The sequence below is a fragment of the Magnolia sinica genome, chromosome 17 (assembly GCF_029962835.1).
Source record: "Magnolia sinica isolate HGM2019 chromosome 17, MsV1, whole genome shotgun sequence".
NCBI classification, from domain to species: Eukaryota; Viridiplantae; Streptophyta; class Magnoliopsida; order Magnoliales; family Magnoliaceae; genus Magnolia; species Magnolia sinica.
The window spans coordinates 6775913-6788465 of record NC_080589.1 but is presented as its reverse complement, the minus strand read 5'-3'; the positions used below and the strand labels follow the sequence as shown (position 1 = coordinate 6788465).

Sequence of the window (12553 nt, the reverse complement as noted above, 5' to 3'; positions counted from 1 at the left end):
CTACATATTTATAGTTATAAAAATTTGGTATATCTATCATGTCATACTCCCCACACAGATGTGTAATTTGGAATTGATCAAACCGCTTTCTTAGTATAGCCAAGTATGGCTAATCAATGGCCTTTCGTTATTGTATACTAACGTAACAATCTCATCCTTATGTATACAAGAATAGGGTAGCTAAGGATACAAAAGTTACATACGAGACTAGCTACTCGTACATTACAATATTAGATCGAATCAAAGTAATATGTAGATAAAAGGTCCTTTTCACATGGCTATATATACGCCGTAAAGTAGACAATATTAGACATATGTCAAGTTTAAAATACGTAGTTTGTCTCACATAAGGTACAAGATGATCCCCAAAGTTTGACACAAATAAATGGATAAGATGATATCATTATGACTTTCATAACATTTAGACTAGGGTTAATGGGCTCGAGCTCGCATTTGGGCCTACAACTTTCAACATGCCATGTCCAACATTTAAAACAACTATTATTGTTGTCCATGAACTTCCATGAGTAAAGCCCATCAGGTACTCTACATATGATCCAAAACAAACTTAATTTGTTTATTGAAAATGGCCCAAAAGAGAGTAAGCCCGTTTAACTAATATCCAGCCCAAAAACAAGTCTATACTTCCTTCTTTTTCATAATTTTTCTCTCAATTATTAGGTCTAAAAATGATATGATTAGGCTTTTAAATGGGCTTAAAACCCACTCCTCTAGGCCCATTATGAAAAACCAGGTTAAGCTCATAGCCCAACTTAAAATCCAGGCCCATTAACAGTGAGCTCAAAACCTATTTTTCCTTCTTTTTCACTCTTGGATTTTTAAGAAACCTATACTTATCATAGGGTAGCCATGAAAGATGGTTCTTACTAGTTTCCACAATGAAGGAAAAAAGAATAAGAATGAAATCGAGGCAGGGGCTGCCACTGGTTGTGGTAGCAACCATTGTTGTGGCCACTGGTTGCATATTGTGTTACAATTCAGGAGTGTGTATGGGTTCGCAGACTCTTACTAGGTCTAGGTGTTATATCAGGCATTGGTGAGCCTATGTCATTAAGGATAGACAACAACTCTACTATTGAGTTGACGGAGGACATCAAACATCACCAGAAGACCAAACACATTGAGATCAAGTATCGTTATGTCCGTAATCAAGTGAAAGATAAGAAGATCACCCTCAGCTACATTCTTACTAAGGAGATATTGGTTGATCCCATGACAATGCCTACAGCTAGAAATCTATTCCAGGTTTATGTCAGGCAAATGAGATTGACAAGAGCTCGAGTGATATGCTTATATCATGTACTTTTAATCTTCATTAATGAATAATACATTTATTTTATATAGTATTGAGCATTGATATTAGCTAGGTGTGTAGATCATCAACATTTACCTTGGGATCATGTAGGATTTCTACCTTTGTCGGCAGGTTGGTCACCCACTCATACGGGTTGACTAACCCTAAATGTACAAAAGAAGTATATTTGTGATGATGTTCATACATTGAGGTGTGAACCGACCTTTATTATGAATAATAGAGGATGAGGATATGAGTGAGTCATATCCGCCTTCAGTCTTAAAAGATTGAAGACGAGACTGATCAAGTCAAATAACATAATCGCTCTATTGCTCTTCATGCAATCAATGTTATGGCATAAATTAAAATTCATGTTTTGAGGATATTAGATGTGTCACACCTCATGTTAGACATGCATATTGTAGACCCAACATATACCTAGTATTGTTTACTTTATACCATGTATCATAACCACGTGCAGAGACTTTTACTTACAGATTACTTTGATTTGATCTAATCATTTTAATGTGTGAGTAGCCAATCCCATATATGACTATTTGTGTTCTTAACTACTCTCCTTTTGTATACAGGAGGATGAGATTGAGTGTTGTTAGTTTAGTATATGATGACAAAATGCCCTTGATTGGTCAACTCGTTTATGCTAAGAAAGTGGCTTGATCAATTCTAAATTACACGTCTGCGTGGGGAAGATTTAAAAGTGTGTGTGTGCGTGCGTGCGTGTGTGTGTTACTTTAAAAAGATTCAAATTAATGTTTATGAAAAATCAAGTTTTCAGAATAACTTGATAAGTTGGATAAGTGCATATGTTAGGCAAGTACTCCAGATTAGGAGTTAACTACATTCGGTGTGGTCATACGGACTAGGATAAACATTGCAAAGTGTGAGTTATTGAGTGCTAGTTATGAGATTACTTAGTATTTAAACACATGTGAGAAAATAATGGTGTTCTAACTAGTCCCACGTCTCAGATTCTTTTGATAGTGATGTTTGGTTTGATTGTTATGAGACGAGTTAGATGGACAATCTTCTTTGTACATATCCCACAATGTGATTGAGTGAGACATGTTGGACATGGGCTTGTGGGGCCCAGTGGGGTAATCACTAGTGAATGGGTCCCAAGATTTTTGCTCTAATTTTTTAATCCATGTTTTTTTTTTGATGGTTTGAAGTTGAATTTAAACTTCAACTTTGAATGTAAATTGGACAAGGAGATCAAATAACCTTCAGGCTCATATAAACTCTCTGCCTATAAAAGAGGAGTTTTTTTTTGGGTGAAAATCACTAGAACCTAGAGAGGAAATAAACATAATCACTAGAACCTAGAGAGAATAAAGATGTAACTATCGTATCCTTTTTATGTCCATTTAGCATGTCCTTTAAACAATCCAAACTGTAGATCATTATCCAGGACCATCCTTACCACATAAACAGAAGGGTGATTAGACCCATCTGCTCCTATAGTGGTTAGGCAAACTGTTGAACTTGCACTGTCTATCATTGGCTTTTGTGAAGGTCCCATATTGTGTAGATCGCCTACTACGGTGGCTAGCTAGGAATGAGAGAGCGAGAGAGAGAGAGAGGGCCATGATAGCAACGCCAACTGCTGGTGTTGCTGCCAGCGGCAGCGGCAGTAGTTAGAATTGTCACAATGTCAACAAGCTTGGATGCCTTCTATAACAAACAGCATTCACGAGTGCCGGACACATGAGTGTGGCCAACCCTTGTTATCCACAAACTCCTTTCCTTATTTCAAAAACTGTAATCTTATGCCGATCTTATTCCTCTTTCTTGCACAACATTATAATTTTAGGGCTTCATTAAACCCTTTTTGGATGATTATTCAGATTATAAACTCTCCAATATCTCTGTCATTCAAATTATTAGGTCTCTCAATCAGATACATAATTTAAATATTCTAATAGTATTCTCTTTTTTATTAATCCACATATCTTTGCAGTAAAAAATTTAAAAATAAATGACATAAATGTAATTTTTTTATTGTTCCTCTTTTTAATTTAAATGAATTTAATAGTGATGATCAACGTACAATATATATATATATATATATATATATATATATATATATATATATATATATATATATATATATATATATATATATATATATATATATATATAAAATGTAATGTAAGGGTCACTGACCTTCCATGATTAATACACTAAATCGGAGACCCGCCATTAAGTCTCTTTGATACCACTGAAAGTTAGCCCAGAAGAACAGGGCCACAAGATCCAACGATCTACATGATATGGGACCTTTATAAAAGTTGATAGTAGATGGCACAGGTCCAGTGGTCCGCCTAACCACTACATGAGCAGATGGGTTTGATCACCCCTCTGATTCTATAGTAAGGATGGTCTCGTATTACAATCTATGATTTGGATAATTTAATGAACGGGCCAGGTGAACATATAAGGAAAACGATAGTTATCTTTCTATTTTCTCTCTAAGCTCTCATGATTTTCATATCACGAGAGAAATCATTCCTTTATAGGAAAGCCTCAAAGAGTTTGGATGAAGCTAGAGATTATTTGGTCTCATCTGATTACATTATCCAATATATGTTTAAATTTGAAGTTCAAATTCGACTTCAAACCACAGAGAAAAAATCAGAGAAAAAATCTCTTAGTATCCATCCACTAGTGTGATTGCTCACAAGCGAGCCCCACTTGCCCATAGAGCTGTACACGAGTCGAGTCGAGCCGAGTGTTGCCCAGCTCATGCTCGGCTCGCACTACCCGAGTCCCAGCTCGTATTCGGCTCAGCTCGGGCTTCAAGCATGGATGCCTAGCTCGTGCTCTACTCGTCCGAGTGCAAGCCGAGTTTGAGTCAAAGTTTGAATTTGAGCCGAATTAACAATTTCTACAAAAAAATAGTAATAAATCAACACCACATGTCAACGTATATTAACAATTTCTGACATATATTAGCAATATATGATATCAATTTCTGATGTATATTAACAATTTATATAAAAATAATAATAATAATAAATCAACACCACAGGTCAACCTATATTAACAATTTCTGACATATATTAGCAATATAATAAATCAATTTCTGATATATATTAACAATTTTTACAAAAAAAAAAACAAATCAACACCACATTACCGGGCGAGTTGCTGCAGGAACGAGTCGAACGACTGGCACCATACGTGCAGGGCGTTATAGTTGCGGTGATTGGGACAACGAGAGAGAGGGTTTTTCGGTGATTGGGAGTTGAGATAGGCGGACAGAGAGAGAGAGAGAGAGAGAGAGAGAGAGAGAGAGAGAGAGAGAGAGAGAGAGAGAGAGAGAATGGGTATTTTGGTTTTGAATGGGAGCTGAGAGGGAAGGAAGGGGCCGAAGGGGCGTAGGGTTTTTTAGATCGGGCGGGCTGAAAGCGACTGGAGTTAGGGTATTTTCATTTTGGGTATATATATACCCCTGGTCGAGTATGAATCGAGTACCGAGTTGAGTATTGAGTCGAGTATCAAGTCAAGTACCGAGTCAAGTATTGCCCAGATCGTTCTCTACTCGAAATCAATTCGAGTATCAAAAATCAGCTCGTGCTCGGCTCAAACTCATTTCCAGTCGAGTCAAGTCGAGTAATTCCGAGTCGAGTCGAGCGAGTAACCGAGCTTACTCTGCTCATGTACAGCGCCACTTGCCATGTCCAATAGGAATTACCTCACACAATATAATTTTTTAGATGATGATCGATTCTAGTAGGGTTCTCCAATTCGGCGATTTGAAATTAAGTAGTATATATATGTGGCATGCACTGGTCCTAAATGCATGTGTATCAAGTGTCTTACTTTACTCGAGTAATAAATATCTCATCTCTAATAACCACTTCTCCAATCCTCTCCTTCCATGATGGACATAAGTTACCGTCCCACCAATAGGTAAGTTCCAAACTGTCATGTGTATTCGATATCCAAACGAACTGATGAGTTGGGCCCACTTGATGAGTGGGTAAGGATGACTTTTTGCATTGGCCTCCCCTCATGGGAGGCCCAACCCATCTGTTGGGTTGGATGTCGTACCCACATGACAGTTTGGAACTTATCCAGTGGGACAGTAAGTAAATCATCCAACGATGGAGAGGATCGGATAACCAGTTGTAAGGGCCCACTTGATGAGCCGATCAAACTAATTTATATAAAAAGTGATCCTCACCTTTTGGATGGGTTAGTTGTTGCACATATATTATAGGATGGAAACTATTCGTTGGTTGGACGGTAGTCTAGTGGTCCAACTGATTGTATGCAAGCATTTCTGATATATTTAAAAATTCATTTTTTTTCTATTTTTATAACATTCTTTTAATACTACCTTACAGAAAAAATGATTCAGTACTCTCACTCTCATATGTCACTGTGAGTTACATTGCTCCTAGTTGCATCAAGACATTGGATAGCTAGGATTGCTTAAAAAGTGATTCTTAAAACGCTATCCCATGATGGAATCTGATAAATAGATTAATCAAATTTTTTATTGGACTATTTTTATAAAAAATAAAAATAAAAAAATCCTGACCGTTCATTTATAGGCTGTTGACCAGATGCTTAGAAGGAAAGTCCAGATCTATCAATTGGATTGTCCAAGAGTCCCAGTGCAACTAGGAGCACTTGGATAATTTCTCTTAGCTGCGTTTGGTTGCACTAAATATAATGAAATATCATGATATTTCATGATTTCTAAGTTAAATATCATGAAATTTCATGATATGTGGTGCAACCAAACGCGTCCTTACTCAAATATTTTACTTTATTATTATTATTATTTTGAACTTTTATTTTCAGTTGATTTGATGGACCCATATTTGGACTGGAAAAAAAAGTAGCAAACCATCAAAATTTCTAGTTTGATGGATGGTTCGGATTTTACAGCACTGGTCTAAATGGCATGGTTTTATATGGTGTGGCCCACCTGAGTTATGAGGGGGCACACATTACGGAGGTCATGCCAATCGGGTCAGGTTGGTAGAGCCCGATCCGATTACTATTAAATGGGTCGGGTAGGGTCAGTCGGGTTTGGACTTGATAGTTTTTGGGTGAGTTGGGTTAGGCAAAATGCTGTCGGGTCCGGTTCGGTTCGGGCAGAATTCTTGGCTCATTTACTAAACGGGTCCTGATTTGGGTGAGGCTAACAGAACCGAAACGGATTGGCTACTGACCCTGCTACTAGCCAATGGCTAATGGTCGGTGCTCTGTGGGCCCACCATGATGTCTGTGTTTCATCCATGCCGTTCACCCATTCTTCCATATCATTTTAAGGTATGAGCCCAAAAATTAGGTTGATCCAAATCTCAAGTGGACCACACAGTGTTGATTGAACGCCCACCATTAAAAACTTCTTGGGGGCCACAAAATTTTTGGATCAAGCTGATATATTTTTTCCCCTTCATCCAAGTATGTATGACCTAATCAACAGGTTAGATGTCAAATAACCATTACAGTGGGCCCTAGGATGTTTTTAATGGTGAACATTCAATCACTACTGTTTTCCCATGGTGTGGTCCAACTGAGATTTAAATATACCTAATTTTTGAGATCAATCCTAAAATTATCTTCCAAAATGGATGGACGGCATGGATAAAACATATACATCATGGTGGAGTCCACATAACACCGACGGCTAGCGTCACTAACAGGACCCACTGCCTCCATAGCCTGCAAATGCTCTGTGCAGTGCTACATGTTTACATCACGAGGGGGAAGAAGTCCATATATGGATGGTTAAGATCGTTCCAATCAATGGAAGTTTTGAGTTTTGGTACACACGCTTTGGGGACCACGGTCACGATCCAACATCATGGATGGAACCGTTCCATCATGGCCAGAAAGAAAATCCATCAAAGATCCACGTTCAATATTGAAAAGGCCAAAGATTGGATGGTTGGGAGTAATCTGGGAGATTTTGGGAGTTTTGGACGGCTTGGATCATCATAGCATACCTATCCAAAAGGTATCGATATGGACGGATACTTAGTTGCATCACGTTAATAACTTGTGTGTACCAATTCTCAGTGCTCCCGAAGTGCATCGAAGTCATTATCTTATTTCAAATTGCCAAAAATTCGTTATGGAAACTCAATCCGAAATCTTTAAACGATACTGTTATTATTAAGGAGATATATAACAATTGCCCTAAAATCCACCATTTATTTTATTTTATTTATTATACCAACTAAAGTGTCACATATGTACTTCAATCCAGACCGTCCAAGTAGTGAGGTCTTCTGTGGATGGTGTACCACCTGAAAATCACAACTAGAGAACGATTTTAGCTATCTAATCAGTGGCTATCAAATGGATGGTTAAAAATAAAAATGATCAACAGTCCAAGTCCAACAACAGAAATCAGGTGGTTAAGATCATTCAACCGTTGGAATTTCATCTTACACTTCATCTACAGTGGGCTCCGTAATTTAGACAATTTGGATTCTATACATGTTGCCACGTGTCGATTGGATTGAAAAGTTGTGGAGAACTATCACCATAGTCTAGCCAATGTAAAAATAAGGGCACTTTAGTCATTTCACTTTCTACGTGAGACCAACCTTCCATGTTCACCTCCTACACCATTGCATGGGGGGGAAGAGCTGTACACAATAACCCAGTGTATGAGCCATCTCTGTTCTCCCATTGAAGCAAAATGTGCACCAATCATGACCGTTCAGGACGGGTATGATCATTCGATGGGTGTGATTTTTGAGCTTTAGCCTATCCAAGATATGGATGATATACTGAACGGTCTGGATTGATGGATGTGTGAATTGATTGGATGATGAGGATGGTATACATATACCATGTTTCGGTGTGTAGGCAATCTGGGTCTGGGATTAACTAATCCAACGGTTAGGATAGAATGAGATATGTGGTTTTTGCACTTAGTTATAATATGAATTTTGGTAGAAGATGTTTCTTTTGGGTGAGTATTGAAATCATGCTGTTCACAGTTACAAAACTCCATGATTAAAGTTATGAAGAAATCCATGCAGTCCATCAAGAGGGGCCCATCTATTCAACGGTCCACATCTATAATCATGTGAATCTCATTAGCAATAGACATTATTTAGATACTCAATTTCTCTTTCTAAAATTGTTAACTCATTCCATCATCTCTCTCTCTCACTCTCACTTTCATTCAAACATGCAGAATTTCGAGCATAGATTGGAGCGGCTCGTCGATCATAATCAAAGAACTCCAAGAATCCAATGTCGTCGAAGAGTAGTCTACTCGTTTCGATCTCCTTTGCTCTGGTGATGCTCTTTAACTCAGTTTTCTTTTTTCTTCTTCAGAATATTGAAATGAAAGGGGCATAAAATAGCATCACCAAGACAATTGGAACTCTATTCAGACATGTTCATACATAGCAATGCCATCTTTTAGGCCATGTTTATATTATCGTTGGAAGCCGTTTATGTTAAACTGTCCATTTTTAATTTAAAATTATCAGACTTTCTTGTTCTCATTAGATGACAAAGATGCAAGGTTATTCAAATTCACTTTCATCTCTTATATGATATTTGTTTGAAATTGAATCTTGCATCGAATTAACAAAACCCAAACAATTGTATAATTTGAGGTTGATTGAAATAATCAATCTGATAGAGTAGAAATGACCAAATTGTAATTACCATCCTTAGATATTCATATTGAGGGAGCAGGCTCTACATTGTAATCTTGCTAATTTCAAGTTGGACTTGAGATGAATGTAGCTAAAATTTCGTTATGAACTATGGTATAGTCGTTTCCATTAAATGGACTAATTCATTTTATTTAATTAAATAGTGCATCCAAACATTTAAATAAAAAAAATAAAAATTGCATTTTTTTTGGTTGTATGGAAAGATATTTGACACCATCTTGTGTATTTGAATTGGAAATGAATGTAGGGACTAGTTGTGGTGGTACTTCCCCCTTTGGTGATCTTGGCGTGGTGTTTTACAGCAGGACAAGTCGAACGTGCCATTCATGTCGTATCTGTGCTTTCCAAAGATGCTTATACTCAGTTGCTCTCAAACATCAGAGACAGTGCAAGATCACTATTACCAATCAATGCTACCACGCTTAACTTAGCGAGAGTTCTGAATTCATCTCTCAATGCGAACCTGTCATCATTTCCCACTGTTGAGAATAAGGTCTGTAGCAATCTAAGCTTCATTTGGGTCTTGTTGCATATCGAAATGACAAGTGAAAGAACCGTCTTGATTGTTTATGTTGCAGGTGGCCCTTTATCTATTTCTAGTATTTTCGACAGTACCAAACCTATCACAGGTTTCATATATCGGAGAGGATGGTATGTTCTTTTCATACTACATTGAAGGGAATCAGACGTTTGCATTGTTTGCCAATTCATCCTATGCTACTACAAATGACTCCATTGCATACCGTTGGTACCGTCAACCGACAAACGAAGATACAGGATTGCTATTTGGGGAAGCAATTGATTCCACTCCAGTCATTCTTACAAAATCAAGTTGGTTTTTCAATGCTTTGAACAATGAAAATGGGTATTCCATGTGGGGATTGGGATGGGGAAAAGCTCAAGAGCCTTTGTTCCTTTGCATGGCTCCTGTGAAAGATTTTAGAGGCCAACGAGGAGTTATTTCGCTTGGAGTTCCTGTGAAAGTTCTCACGAACTTCATATCGGGAATAGACCTTCATGGTGGAAATGTGTATCTAGCTACTAAAGATGGGCAGTTGCTTGTGCAGACTGGGCCAACAACGCCTAGCATTGCTTTTGACAATGGTACAGTCTTGATGCAGGCGAAAAAATCAGATAATGGCATTGCGGTAAAATCACATTTTAACCTTTCATGTTCGCTTGATGCATCTTCGGGAGGCCATGATAGTTCGTTAATTGCTTCCAAGGTGAACTTTTTGGGTACAAGATATGAATTTTATTGCACTCCCCTGGAGATAGCTGGAGTTCAATCGGTATGTCACTTCGTTTCTTTTCCCATTTTTATTAATGGTGGGTTTCAATTCAGTGAAACAGGAAAGAGGAAAATTAAACATAGCTGATGATGCGAGTGTAAGATTTATATAAGCATGGAGGAAAGGAAATACCACTCACCTGTTTGTTTTGCTAGAGAAAATGGGAAGAAAAATGCTTTTTTTCTTTTCATTTTCTAGTGTTTGGTTGCAATTTTCAAAAGAAAATCATTTTTTTCCCCTCCAATTTTATCATTTAAAATGCCATGTAAGAGGGAAACATCTTTCAGCACCAATTGACTTTTTGAAAAAAAAGAAGGCTTTTCTCCCATTCTGAGAAAAAGAAATCGATTTCCCTCTCTTGTTTTGTTTCTTTGATAAAGAAAATGTCACATTAAAGAAAAATGATTTGTTTTACTTAGTTTTCCTTGGTTTTCTCTCAATCCAAATAGGTAAAGAAAACTAGGAATGGAAATTGTCAGTTAGGTGCGATGGGATGCACTAGATGGAATTCCAATTTTTTACTATAATGAAGTACAAGAAACCTACTTGCAATAACAGTAACATTAACATCCAGGGACTGAGAACTAGATTGAAATTACATTCTTTTCAAATTAGCTTGTAAGGAATGTAATTGCATTTTGAGGGCTATTCATCGTCACTGATACTAGGAAAGGCCATTACTGTTTGTTCATTTACTCTTCTTTTCAGTTGACTGTTTGCAATTCAATTCACTTGTGCATCCAAACACAGCCTTAACCCGTGTGCTGCGTATGATCCTGAGTGAATTAGTTGTAACTTGAATTTCTATTTTTATCTTGACTGGGTTTTATGTATTTACAGATATCTATATTGGCATTCCCACACAAGGAATTTGCGGATGCTGTTCATAGGCAGAGCAAAATAGCATTGGTATTGTTGGTATTGATGCTTATCATTGTGCTTCTTGTAAGTTTCTTCTTCATTATCATGATTTTTAGAGCGGCGAAAAGGGAGGTATTCCTATCTTCCACACTTATCAAGCAAATGGAAGCAACTCAACAAGCAGAGAGAAAGAGTATGAATAAAAGCATCGCTTTCGCTAGAGCTAGTCATGACGTTCGAACTTCTTTGGCTGCCATCATTGGCCTTGTAGAACTTTGTCGTATGGAAGTTTCACCACGATCAGAAATGGAGACAAACTTGATTCAGATGAACACTTGCGCACTTAACCTCTTGGGTAAGTCGGATTGAAATATATAGTAATCTGCAATTTCTTTTTTAGTGCATCTGTTGATGCATCCGTAGCATGTGTGTATGAAATCGATGTCACTCATCAGGAGGGCCACCATGTATTTCCATAACCTGGAAATGAGGCCTGTCTGATAATTTGGTCATATTTATGAAATAATTGATTGATATTTCACATTCAGTATACAAATGTTCCCCACATGATCATTGAACTGGCTTGATTCCAGAGCCATCAACACACATGGTGGAGCAGACCAGATGAATGGCTTGTATGACATTGGCATGTATCTTGCAAGTCTCCTTAGAAGAAATCCATAAGTTTTCTTGAATTTATGTTTCTCTTTGAATTTTATTCTACCATTTCATGCTTTGGGCATGTTTCAGGCATATTGAATTCTGTTCTTGATACAAGTAAGATAGAAGCAGGAAAGATGCAACTAGAAGAAGGAGAATTTGATATGGCACAGGTTCTTGAGGAAGTGGTAGATATCTTTTATGTTATTGCTTCAAAGAAAGGTGTAGATGTGATGCTGGATCCTTGTGATGCCTCTGTGCTGAAAGCTTCTCTTGTTAAAGGTGATTGCGGAAGATTTAAACAGGTCTTGTGTAACTTACTCAGTAATGCAGTGAAATTCACAACAGAAGGACACGTCGTGGTCCGCGCTTGGGCCAAGAAACCAAATTTGGAAAACTCCATTCTTACTTATGATCAAGGTGGCCGTTTTCTCAACTTATGGCAACGTGTATCTCACTTGATTTACAAGAACAGCAATGCTTATAATGACTTGGGATCGCTTCATCAAGTTCAAAAAAATCCGAATTCTATCGAGTTTGTGTTTGAGGTGGATGATACAGGTAAGGGAATCCCAAAGGAGAAGTGGAACTCTGTGTTTGAGAACTTTGTTCAAGTTAAAGAACCGGCTTCTGGTGTTCATGAAGGAACTGGATTGGGACTTGGCATTGTTCAATCCTTGGTAAGTAATACCAGGCAAAACTCCATTGTAAAAGGCATATTTAGAAGTTGGGTGTATGTT

The 12553-nt window shown here is 37.6% G+C and overlaps 1 protein-coding gene across 1 annotated transcript in view; it reads left to right on the top strand.

Annotated features, from left to right (window-relative positions):
• The window catches only part of LOC131231812 (histidine kinase CKI1), a 50049-nt gene that overhangs the window by 32962 nt on the left and 4534 nt on the right, over positions 1 to 12553 (top strand). Inside the window, exons 2-5 of the mRNA XM_058228119.1 lie at positions 9248 to 9493; positions 9579 to 10292; positions 11133 to 11508; positions 11904 to 12493. Coding sequence (XP_058084102.1) covers positions 9248 to 9493; positions 9579 to 10292; positions 11133 to 11508; positions 11904 to 12493 — 1926 coding nt within the window. The remainder of the gene's footprint in view (positions 1 to 9247; positions 9494 to 9578; positions 10293 to 11132; positions 11509 to 11903; positions 12494 to 12553) is intronic.